General features: G+C 32.4%; 4 protein-coding genes across 4 annotated transcripts; 1 reads left to right on the top strand and 3 right to left on the bottom strand.

Annotated features, from left to right (window-relative positions):
* Position 1: 1 nt before the first annotated feature.
* Positions 2–1,880, bottom strand: LOC113797712 (uncharacterized). The gene is made up of 4 exons (XM_075821577.1): positions 1,756–1,880; positions 1,373–1,647; positions 559–1,314; positions 2–493 (listed from the first exon to the last, which is right to left on the bottom strand). Exons 2-4 carry the CDS (start codon positions 1,530–1,532, stop codon positions 72–74), a joined length of 1,338 nt encoding a protein of 445 aa, XP_075677692.1. The 5' UTR covers positions 1,533–1,647; positions 1,756–1,880; the 3' UTR covers positions 2–71.
* Positions 1,881–2,041: 161 nt separating this feature from the next.
* On the top strand, positions 2,042–4,252 carry TBC1d7 (TBC1 domain family member 7). The gene is made up of 5 exons (XM_027348139.2): positions 2,042–3,124; positions 3,178–3,348; positions 3,410–3,780; positions 3,846–3,993; positions 4,059–4,252. Exons 1-5 carry the CDS (start codon positions 2,699–2,701, stop codon positions 4,110–4,112), a joined length of 1,170 nt encoding a protein of 389 aa, XP_027203940.2. The 5' UTR covers positions 2,042–2,698; the 3' UTR covers positions 4,113–4,252.
* LOC113797711 (leukocyte elastase inhibitor-like) lies at positions 4,219–6,227 on the bottom strand. Its single transcript, XM_027348137.2, has one exon. The coding sequence runs from the start codon at positions 5,952–5,954 to the stop codon at positions 4,257–4,259; it is 1,698 nt and encodes a 565-aa protein (XP_027203938.2). The 5' UTR covers positions 5,955–6,227; the 3' UTR covers positions 4,219–4,256.
* A 142-nt stretch (positions 6,228–6,369) lies between these two features.
* Positions 6,370–12,449, bottom strand: LOC113797709 (uncharacterized). Its single transcript, XM_027348135.2, has 9 exons — positions 12,032–12,449; positions 11,892–11,981; positions 11,417–11,834; positions 11,267–11,360; positions 11,055–11,205; positions 10,458–10,553; positions 8,466–10,394; positions 8,252–8,400; positions 6,370–8,187 (listed from the first exon to the last, which is right to left on the bottom strand). The coding sequence occupies exons 1-9, from the start codon at positions 12,381–12,383 to the stop codon at positions 6,508–6,510; spliced, it is 4,959 nt and encodes a 1,652-aa protein (XP_027203936.2). The 5' UTR covers positions 12,384–12,449; the 3' UTR covers positions 6,370–6,507.
* Between the last annotated feature and the right edge of the window lie 454 nt (positions 12,450–12,903).

The following is a 12,903-nucleotide window of genomic DNA, read 5'->3' as shown; positions in this document are numbered from 1 at the left end:
ATTGATTTAAATATTTTTTATTCGAATTATTTTGAAAGAAGCCAATTGAAAATGAAATTATCATCATTTTGTTAAGACATATCGCTAAAAATAATATTGATTGCAGCCTGTACATCACCATTAGTTGCTTCTAATGCTTGTATGGCAACAATATCATCGGTAATACCTAATTCACGCATCTGACGTAATTGTGGTGCCCAACCAATAAGAATCTGTGCTGGTGTTCGATTATCATTTGGATCGGCCGAAGATGATGATGGTGGTGGTTGTGGTGTATTACATCGTGTACTATCACGACTAGTAACCATACAATCTTGTTGTGTATTCGTTGATGCAATATTTGGAAATGTTTCACATTGAGATTGTTGATGACGATCAGAGTGATCATGGTGAGGATGATGATGATGATGATGGGATGATGAAGACATTTCGTTCATCATGTTTGGTATATTTGACGATGATGACGTTGATTGCAATGCTTGCCGGAGCATATCTATCAATTTAATTAAATTTTGCTTTTTAATTAAAACAAACAAAAAGAATGATTAATTTGAATACCTTGTGTGATAACAGATGAATTGTTTAGATTGTTACTGCTACTGCTAGATGCAAGTTGTTGTTGCGATTGACGATTGTGATTATGGTTATATGCTTGCATCAGCATCGATGCGAATGATGTTGGATCACTTAAACGACGAACCGATGAACCATTTGTATTGGTTGATGAAATGGATGATGTTTCACTTTCATCCATTTCTTCATCTTCCGATATAGCATCGATTGAATAATTCATTGATGAACCACGATAACCAAGATTTTGATGCATTGTGGAGGAATTGATTTCTTCATGAAATGTAGCTGATACATGTGTAGCAACTTCTAAAAAATGCGGATATTTTTGCAACACATTTTTGATATTATTTTTACTTATATAAGCATGTAACAATTCAGAATCGCTCAATACACCGAACAACGATGGATCATTTCGTAATTCTTGATTAACGGTCATCAGATTTTCCCGATTATCAAAATCGGATAAATTTTCAATAACTTGTCGAAATGATGGATTCAATAGTGCACTTTTCAATGCAATACATTGACCTTGTTGTTCAGTTGTCAACGTAAACGACGAAGACGGATTGTTCGATACATCACCATTATCATTAGGTTTGTCGGATTTTTGTAAATTTTTTTCACGTTCCGCCGAATTGGTGGTTGATTTTTTCTTCAACAAATATAACATTGTACCATTTTCAATGCCATAAAAATCCAATGTTTTTGAAAAATCCAACAATTTACCAAAACACACAATATCTTCAGAGTAAATAGAAATGATTAAAAAATCAATTTAAAAAGATTGTCAAATACAAACCGAATGTTTGTTTATCCAAATTCCATAACCGGGCTATTTGATCGGCCAATTCATCAACCGTGGATAACATTCCATTTTTCACTTCGAGTTGTTTCATTTCTTTGAATAATAATGAATCAATTTTATTACAAATCATAACATAATTTTTATTATTATCCATTTTTCTTTTCTTGAGGAAAGTTTCAAAGGGTTTGAGATCAAATCAAAATGTTTGTAGAATTAAGCTTATTTCAAGACGTAGTGAAATTGAATTTGAATGTTTCGCTATAAAGAAACTAAAAACGAAATAAATGAAAATTCCTTAGTTTTTTTATTTCACCAATTTAGATCAACTGAATAATCATCACATTCACATCAATGACGACGCAACATTAAATTCTTACTTGACGAACATCAAAACTGATTTTTGGCAAGCTCATTCAAGTTTTTGTGTAAAGAAGATATCGTTCAGACAATAACAACGGACAAAACAAAGACCAACATGGATGGATATAGCCATTTCAGCTGGTGCATGAATTGGATATATTGAATTCGCGCATAGTCTATCGAGGAGTGTGTATCAAACAAAACAAAAAAAAAAAATGTTCGCTTGTTATCCTTGTATTTTTTTTATTGCTCGTAATTGGAAAATGCACTTGTCTTGAAAGATTGATAAATTAACGATATATATCGTCGTCATCAAATATCAATTTTTTTAAAAAATAGCCATGTGATCCAAAATTTTATTCCAAATTTAATCTTGCAATACAATTCATATTGGATAATTGATTTGATTTGAAATTGGCACATCATCATTTTATTATGAACGCCTTTTAGATGAATTGATTTTATTTTTTTACTTTAAACACATACACACTTTTTTTGTCAATGCAATAGGATCATATTGATTCGAATGTTGTTGTTGTTTTAGTTGTTGTTTGTTAGTTTGTTGTTGTTGTTGATGGAATGAATTGATTATATAATAATAATATTCCAATGTAAAAGAAGTAATGTAATGTATAATGATATGGATATTGTATAAGACATGACATATAAATAAAGTTATCCTATCAAATAATGGCAATCAACATTGAGAGTGTGGCATCACCATCATCATTCATTCATTTTCTCTTATTGATCGATTGATTTGATTGGAGGGAATGTTTTTTTCACTTTTATCATCACTATCATCTACCTCAAAATCTCAGATATATTGGTTCAATCAAATGAACGATTTATGGTTCCTCTGTTAACAAAATAATACTCTCAACACGCACAAAATACATTGATTTGTTGAATAGAGAGTGAAAGTGGCTGTGATATATCGAATTGATTGACGAATGAAGAATGTCGTCCAATGATGATCGTAATTTTCGTTATGGCTATTATGAAAAAGTTGGTTTCGGTGGTATCGAAGAGAAAAAATCATTAGAAATTCTTTTACGTGAAAATCCACCTGATCTATTGTCGCGATTAGCACAATTGGCTTCCCGATATTCACTGTCATCTGGACAACGTAAACAAGTATGGCAATTATTATTGGATGTTATACGGCCAGACAATCGGATCACCGAATTTCGATGCCAAGTACGACGTAAAATTGTCATGGATATAATTCATGCACTTACAGTAATGGGTTTGATTAATGACCCCGTTATTGATAATCGAATGCTAGCCCAAAGAATTAATATTGAAGATCATCCGCGTATGATTGTCTTGATATTTCTATTGGAAACCAGACAATTAGCATCAACAATAAACATTGCTCACCAGGTTAGTCAGTTAGTTATTTATGCAAGAAATTTATCATTAATTTTATTATTAAGTTACAAAAAATGGATACATGTGATTTACTCGTTTTAAGTGAAGTTTTTGCCAAAGAATTTGTTCATACAAATTCGCCAATGTCATCACCATATACATTTGAAGATGCTTATTGGATTTATAAACATTTCATGTTGATTATCAATTCCAATCTGGGAACATTGATCGAAACGGTAAAGCTTTTTCTATTTTGCCATTTATTTTCCATAGGATAATTTTATTCAAATATTGCAGTATGAAAAATTCATTCAATATCTATCACATGAAGACAATGCCTTACATAATCATTTGGTTGAGAATGGAATCATCAAACAACAAACTGACAATAATGGCGGTACAAACAACAATAGTAATTCTAATCAATTTTTTCATAATAATCATCAACAACAACAATTACCGACAACCGGTAATCAACAAACACCATTAATGATGTCACCACAGCCATCATCAACAACATTACAGAATCAATCAAATTCATCATCATCATCATCATGGATATGTCGGCAGAATTTAATAAATAGGAAAAAAGTAAATGAATTTCGACCAATGATAACTTGGTTTGTTCGTTTTTTTGCCGGTATAATACATCAAAATTTTGTTATTAGGTATGATGATTGATTGATTGATGTGTGTGTATGATATGATTGATTTTTTTTAATTTGGTCTATAGAGTTCTGGACAAAGTAATTGGCTGCCTGATCAATGGATCACGACCATTTTATGTACTGATTTCCATAAGTAAAGCATTGATATTTTATCAACGTAAACAATTGTTATTGTTGAATAATACTGAACAGCTTAGGCATCAATTATTGACTGTAAGTTTTGATTTTTTTTAAGGAAAGATTTCATGTTTTCTCTCCAATATTATTATCAACCATAGCCATTATCGTTTGAAGAATCGGAAAAAATTTTCTCTCGTGCTCTCAACAATTAATGATTTGACTGGGTGAATTGTAATGAAACAAATTGTGGCAATGACTATGGTGGATATTTTCTTCCCTTTTTTTCAATAAAAATGATTCAACTAGTCAAAAATCAAATAAAACGACAAGCTCAAATTTTATTTAGAAAAAAGATTTTACAATTTATATTTCATTTTATTATTATTATCAATATTATCAGTTTGCATACCGAATATTGTATATTGATTTAAATGTAAACGATGATGATATGATTGTGGTTGCGATTGCGATTGTGTTTGCGTTTGCGGTTGACTGGGATTTTTCATTGGTTGTTGGATTGGTGTTTTTGCTGTTGCTGTAGATGTTGATGTTGATGATTTTTGTATTTCTTTTTGATCATCTTTTGATGGTCCAGCATAAATACCGGCAAACAATGCCAAGCCAGTTTGTTTATCCATCAATAGATAAATGAATGGATGATCAGCTTCAAAATAAGGTCCATTAAATGCGCCGATACGTTCAATAGATGATGTACTTACAGCTGCACCAATACTACCTTGTTCATCAATTTTGATGATAGCTTTATGTAATAAATCACCCATATGAATACGGCCATTATAGCGATTGAACATAGCTTCTAGATTAGCTGATTCAGTTGAAAATAAACTTTTTACACCCATTTGGGTTTTCATTATTTCACTAATTCGTGGCATTGAACTTATCGAAAATTTCGGTAAGCGAATATTCACACCACCACCACCACTTGGTGATCCTGCTCCAAATGTTTTATCACCGTTGTTGTTATTGTTGCCAACTTTACGCATCGAATAAATTAGATCAGCAAATGCAGTTGCGTTCAATGAATTCAACAATGAAAACAGACCAAAAGTATCGTTAGGAAGTAGAAGGAAAAAACTCAAACGTTGCATTTTGAATGGTAATTCTATGATTGATGTTTGAAGCGATGGGCTATAAGCAAATGCCACCGGATGCTGACCGACCATCATATCGACTGACGCCATTTGACCGTTCAACATTCGAAACCAGGCTGCTTTTTCGGTATCGCTTGGATCAAAACGATATTGCCAATCACTTTTGAACCGGATGGCATTAACCGCCATTAATGTTGTTGCCGGTGATGGTGGTGTTGTGAGGAAGTTGGCAATCATATGTTGGGTTTGTTTTTCAATCCAATCATTAATCGTGGTTAATACTTGATTCGATTCTTTGGCAAAATTCAGATAACGAATCGAGGAAAAATGATAATGATTCAATGCGGATAAATATGTCGGGGAAACTTGCAGCGTTTCTTGCACAAAAATCTGATTAGCACTATGCAATGATTTACTTATGTTTGAATCGTCGATTAAACTTTTCACAGCTTGGCTATAAGCTTCATGCGTTTTGGAAAATGTAACATTATTTTCCGATGGATCCAAATGCAACATTTTGGTAATTTCGTTTCGCGTCACACCTTTAGCACCTAAATGTATCATCATTAACATTGATTGAATACTGAACGGTGAAAATACAATCGAATCAAAATTTCCAGTTTTCAAATCAATACTATTCATAAATATAGCGGCCAATAAATCGAATGTAAATTGCAGATGACCATTACCAATCCATTGTTCATTTTGTGATTTATTCAATTGATGAATACGTTGTTGTGTTGGCTGTTGTAATGACGATGCTGATCCGGATGACGATTGATTTAGCGTAGATGAAATTCCTTGCCATTGTGATGATTTTGTTGAACTGGATAAAATTTTGGATCGTTGATTGGTAGTGGCGATGGTAGAGATGTTCAGGATTAAGATTAACAATCCAATAATCATTGTTTTATTATTTTGATTGATTTTTGTTGAAAACATTTTTTGTTTATCTAATCTAATCTGTGAATCGATAACGATTACTATTTGAAAGCAAAATTCATTTTTTCTAAAAAATATTTTAATCGATGAATATTTTCAATGTTTATGAGTTGAAAACCAAATAATGATGATGATTGTAGTTGTGGGTTTAAGGTCAATGACATATACCTTTGATCATTTATTATATGATATCATAACGGTACGATCTACCACCATCGTCCAACTAACTTGAATCGAGCATCACCTTAAGAAACTTGCTTTCAACCATTCATATTGAATGAATGAATGAATTGATTGTGTTTTAAGGTTGATCTAGTCCTGTCTTGTTCTCTCTCTCTCTCTTTCTCTACCTGATATCCAGTTCTTTTACCCGATGGTCCATAACTGTTTAAATATCAACAAGCAGATGGTGCCATGTTTTTATTGATTTTTAAAAAAAGTTTATCAAATTTTATTCAATGAATATTGTTGGGTTGGCTAAAACATTGGGATTTTGTCTTTGTGGAAATGAAAATAGAAAATTGTTGGGTATATTAAATACCTTATTGAATTGTCATTCAGTCACTACAATCGTTTTGCTTTGAATTTCGGTTTCGGTTTCATTTGCAACACCAACTTTGGCAGTATGATGTTTTCGTTTAAGATTGGCAATATGTTCATTTCGTTTTGAATATTGATCATTATCATTGGATAATTTGCTTTTATCGATTGAATGGCCATTCTTTGCTTCATCGGCAGCTTTTTTCGAAGCAGCAATATTATCATTTTTGCGTTGAACATAGAAAACAACCATCATACCTAATACCAATACACCCATGGTGCAGGCGACCAAAACCCCGATTACATAATCAGCATTAATTCCCATTACTGTTCTTAGAACAATAAAACTGGAAAGATGACCAGACCAACAACCAGCTTGATTATATGCAATGCCTAATGGATGTATATCATCCATCAACCATTTTTGTTTGGTTTCATCAAAATAATGGCATTTAGTGGAATAATCGGATCCACCGAAGGAATCATTTCCAATAACAGTCAATTCAAAAATAGATGCTTTAAATAGGCCACGAATCGATTGTTCACGACCATTATATGGATCATGAATAGATATATCGATGATGGATGATAATCGATGTGATTGCTGATCACTTGGATGAGGAAATGGATTATCATCCGGGAATACAGTAACAAATTGTACAATACTTGAACATAAATGTCTTGGGCGACCACAATTCCAACTTTTATTGAACATTTGTCGAATTTCTGGTCCAAATTGCACTTTAGCCTGAATGGTTTGATTGGGAGACATTTGTACTTTTAGAAATAAATCTTCAACATTATCCGAATGAACAATTTCAGTATAGGCTGTATGAATTTTGGATGTTGGCAATGTGGTTGTGGTTGTTGAATCTTCGTGATAATTGATTCGTTCTGCCAATATTACTGTATGTGCACCTAATGGTATTCTTGTTGCAATCGCTTGCTTAATGCTTCGATATGTTTGACGTATATCTTTGAGGAATTTTCGATTTTCTTCATCATCATTCTCTCGGCGATGATTGTGATTGAATGAAACAAATGAATTCATAACATTAGCATAAATGATACGGATATTTTTGATCGATATTTTGATGTGATGAGCATCAGCTTTTTCAAAATAACGTATAATAAGATTAAGCAGTTTTCTTCGTAATTCAAGTTTGTCGGTTTTATGTAATGCATGACTAAACATACTGAACATCAATTCATAATGTCCTGGACTTAGGGTTAAATTTGGTAATTGTAATGCTGTGGTTGCAAATTCAATACTTGAATTGATTGCCATTTCAAATAAATTGGTTACGTTTTCTATTGTTTCGAAATCATGTTTCAATAGGATAGGATTCAAATAGTTCATTGCCATAAGTATATCACCAGTTTGATACACTCGCCGTGCATGTTGTATTAATTGCAAAATTGATTGGGTTAAGTTAGGCGAATGCTCAACACGTATTGGATATGATCGATGTAGTGTACAGGTTTGAAAACGATCACATGTTTTCACCGTTAATCGTGTTAATTGATTTTCATTAAAAATTGGTACAGGAATTCCTGGAAAAATTATCACCGGTGATAGTTGTGGCATTGTCAATGGTAATTTCAATGAATAATGTTCATCTTCCAAATATATTTGATAAGTAACCGGTGATGAACTTGGTGAAAGATTACACTTTTCAATACTGGCAAACGTCTAGTGATATAATAAACAAACAAAATGAATGGAAAGTGAATAGCAGGTGATTGATTAAGCTTACCATTTCGAATTCAACATGAGATTCAATTCCAACTTCACACATTGTTGTTGATTGAGCTGCTAATAATGAAATTTCTGCCCAACTACATTCATTCGTATAACTACATGCTTCTAATTTAAAATTATATGTTCCATATGCAGTCAATGTATCTGTTTCGATAGACATGAAAAAGCATGAAAACAAAAATCATCAATGTTAATGCAAACAAACAAACCTCCATATAAATAAAGTTCGGTATGAATTTCCTGATCACCACCATTGATTGGATCATTAGCCCATAATAATGGATAACGAAATGTTTGTGATTTCCATTGAACCGATTTCAATCCATTTTGAAGCAAAACTTTTCCTTTGATTACAATATCACTTCCCGATGGAATAACAAATGTAGAAAAATGCTGATTATATGGTACTAAATATTCACCATTTATATAGACGGGACCCACGAATATTTGTGGTTTTAATCCGTCCAAAACATTTAGTAGAATATATTCTGTTTCAGAATTGGAACGACTATCATTTGCATCGAAAACTTGAAGTCCAATTAAATATTGATTATTCGGTTGAAATGAACTTGAATTCAATACTAATGAACTTTGTGTTTGAATTTCCCGTGTGATTAACAGTGGATTTTTATGTAAACCACCATGATTGAATGATGATTGAAAATTATAATAACAAGGTTGTCCAGTTTTCGTGTCATGGCAACTCCATTGATAAACCAAACGTTTTTGACGGATATTATCATTGGTGTTGGATGGAATTATAAGCATTCCACTTTTTGAACCAATTGTAATACGATTAATTCCATTGGCTGGGTTAGCTTTCAATTGTACTGGCTTTGGTTTAATGGAAAACATAGCTTTGCTTGATTGATTTGTATAGAAACCAATATAAGCGTTCAATGTGAATGATGTCAGATGATCTGGTGGCATTGAATATGGTTCAATACGAAATATCGATGAATAGCGTTTACCGATTTGTTTGATTGGAAACAATACTGATGGATCATTAGTTGCCCAATGCATTGTTATTAATTGTGGTGGAAATATACAATCCGGTATGGTAAAATCACCAAACAATATGACTGGATCATTTTCATGAATGGGATTGTTGTTCAATAGATTGGTTGAGTAAATAATCAAATTTGGTGATTCATATCCAAGGCGAATTAAAGAGTGTTGTGCTTCGATACTTTGACGTCGTGCATGTATGAATGCAGTGAATGTAAACAAATATTCAGTATTTATATCAAACATTTCAGCATTCAACAATAGATTTGTTGATTTACGTTGACTTTGAACATATTGTCTTAAATCCGAAGTTACTTCACCGGAGACTTTCCATTCAAAATCTACATCGGTTGTACCACGTGGTGATGAATAATGTCCAATCAATGAAAATATGCCACAAAAAGAAATTTCATTAGGTCCGATGATGGCAATCATTGGTTCATAACTCCACCAATTCAAATGATTCGACAGTTTTGATATGTTTGCCGATGATGCTTCGTTCAGTAAGGAATATTTTTGTCCATATTCCGATAGAACTTGTGGTTTGAATTGGATTTCAATCATATCCGATGCAAATGGTTTCAATATGGATATTATAAATTGTGTTCGTGTGGCCCATCGACAACTTTCCAATTCGAATAAACTCAATTGTTCAATAGTTGATTCGGTGAGAAGATAATCACACATTATTAATGCCAAATCATCATCATCACCAATATCAACAATATTTTCACGGATATGATTTTCAATCAATTCAATATTGACTGATTTATCAAAATTAACAATGATCGACAGGCTATCTTCCGATATGAATGATGATAATGGAAATATTTTCGGTGCGGAAGCTTGAATAAGATGATCAAATCCTGGACCGATTAGATTGATGCCATCAAATGTGGGATACAAACGTATTGTTTGTGATTTTGTTCGCAATCCAGATTCCTTTAATCGACATGAATATTGATCTTGGCCATAATCACTGAGTTCTTGTTCACCACTTTCGTATTGAACTAAACATCGAATAGGTGTTGGGGGCAGTTCATGATTATCGTCATCATTAAATTTGATCATTAATGGCAAATCAGATTCATTGGAAAATGATCGTTGTGGTTGGATTGTTGTCAGATTAACTAAGTGAATTTAATTAATGAGGATTTTGACAAAATATTATTGATTGGTATGAGCGGACTTACCTGCTTTCGAATCGAAAACATATAATTGCAGCAAATCTTTCGGAGGTGTGATCAGCACATTCGAACGAAAACCTAAACCCATTACATATTGGCCAGCTATACATTTTGTTTGGAGCAAAGAAATTCATGATCAGATTATTATCAGATTACAGAAAAGGAAATATAAGGAAAAACCCAAAAATTGTGTAAATTTCATGAGAATTTCCTGTGAAAATAATTTCATTCATTTTTCAGTGTTTAGCAAAATATCTCCAATACCGATGACCATGAATCTAATTTATAAAAACTGAAACTGTTTGATAATGAGATCACGTATAATAATTAATGGACATTTCATCTCATAATCAAAAAAATAATCAAATAATTTCTATTTCCACTCCCAATAATTATCCATAACATAATATTATATTTCCAAAATGGTAGCCTATAATGGTTTTGTTTTGTTTTTTGGTTATCGAATGACTAAACTAAATTGAGTATAGTGGATTCGATTGTATTGCATTCACACACAAACATCCCCTTTCGATTGCAACAAACAACAATAGAGATTGATTGAGGAAAAAAGAGAAATGATTGAAAAGTAATTATAATACATACATTGTTCCAATTTGACTGTACATTGTATGAATGTTTTATTTTTATATAAAAATTGTACCGGAAATGATTCGATAATTTCAAATTCAGATTGTGAACGTATTACACAATACAATTGATTTACATATGGATAAAAATAACCAACAATCGATATCTTTGTTTGTCGGTTATTTAAAAAAGATTAAAATTTGTCGAAATGAAATACATTGACTTACATTGACGGGAACCGTACTAGGTATAGCCATTGGCATCAGGTTTTTGATCAGATAACAATTATTCTGATCAATACAACCACAGCGTATTGGATCACTATATGAAATAATATCCATTTTGTTATTTTGTTATGGTTGACTGAGTGAACATACCGATCACAAGAACATGGATGACCTTCGGATAGACAATGTCCACAATTATCGATAACAGTTGACATTTCATTTTGTTGATTAATACATTGTCCGCATACAATCGAATGCTTGACTAAGCCAGGAAGTTGACAATTTCCTTTGCAATCCATTGATGGTGACAACATTGTCATTGGATCATTCATTGATGGTGTTGATTGTTGTTGTGTGGATGAAAGTGAACAAAATCCACAACGATCCAATTGATATGATTGTGTTGCAGTAACTGATGGATTGTTTTGTTGTTGTTGATTCGATGACGATTCTTTGTCGTTGCTGTCAGTTGCGGTTGCAATTACAGTTGCCGATGGATTCAAGCATAATCCACGACAATCTCGATTCATCAATACTATTGATGAATGTTTATCGATTGCAACTAAATCTGTGGAATTTTTTGTTGCAAAATGATTCTTTTTTCTCCGAACAAAATATCACCTACCTGGTTGGATACAAATTCCTGAACATTCATCAAGATATGCATCGCCACCACAAACACCCATGCAATCTATGGTTGTATTACCAAAACAAACTTGAACAAAATTTTATCAGATTTTTTTGAACAGCAAATTTATAGTATACCTCCTTGACAATCTTTTCCATGATCGAAATCCAGGTTGGTTTGTTGACCAACACAATATCCACATTCATTCAATGTAGCATTTGGATGGCCAATCACACTACAATCGACGGGACGTTCGATTTCAAATTTTAAGCGATCAGGACGTTTTTCACGACGATAAACTTGATGATGTTGAACACATGATGTTGGGGAAAAAATGCATATCACATTCAATATAATGACTAGAATTATGATTGATTGTCCAATTGGCTGAATGTTCTTCTTATCACTGTAGTTGATAATTAAGCATCTCATCATAATCAATAAGTGATTCGAAAAATGATTGAGAAAATCGGAAATGCAACTATTCATTCAAATTTCGATAACAACAAACATGGCTTTTTTGTTGGAACATTTGGAGCTAATTTTGAATTCAAACCAGGTTACTATCAAAACAAACAAAAAATGATTTATTTATTTGGATAATCATCATTCGGAAATAATGACCATTAAAAAAAGTTGTTAATGATAAACACGGAAAATTCAAAATGATTATTATTGTTAGCTGCACATGTTAACTAATCAAAGTTAATGAATGGTAACAATACAACTGGATTTTGATATTCAAGTTTTATTTATTATCAAAACAAAAATCAAAATATAATATAATAATAAAGGTATTTCACCAACATTGTATAGGTAGTCATCAACACCAACACCAAATCTGAAAATGTGTTCCAGAAATATTTGTGACCGAAAAACAAAAACCAGTAGCCATTTGAAATGAATGCCTTTTGTTTTATTGGTGGTGGTCGTCGTCATGCCTCCATGCATTTCAGCAGCAGCCACTAAAAAAATTGCCGCAATAGTGGCCACCAATTGAGGATAAATT

Source organism: Dermatophagoides pteronyssinus, unplaced genomic scaffold, assembly GCF_027571235.1.
Source record: "Dermatophagoides pteronyssinus isolate colony J.1.1.1.1 unplaced genomic scaffold, Derpt_VIB-CSIC_2022.12 sq0011, whole genome shotgun sequence".
NCBI classification, from domain to species: Eukaryota; Metazoa; Arthropoda; class Arachnida; order Sarcoptiformes; family Pyroglyphidae; genus Dermatophagoides; species Dermatophagoides pteronyssinus.
The sequence above is the reverse complement of the archived record's forward strand: the minus strand, read 5'-3'. Positions and strand labels throughout refer to the sequence as shown.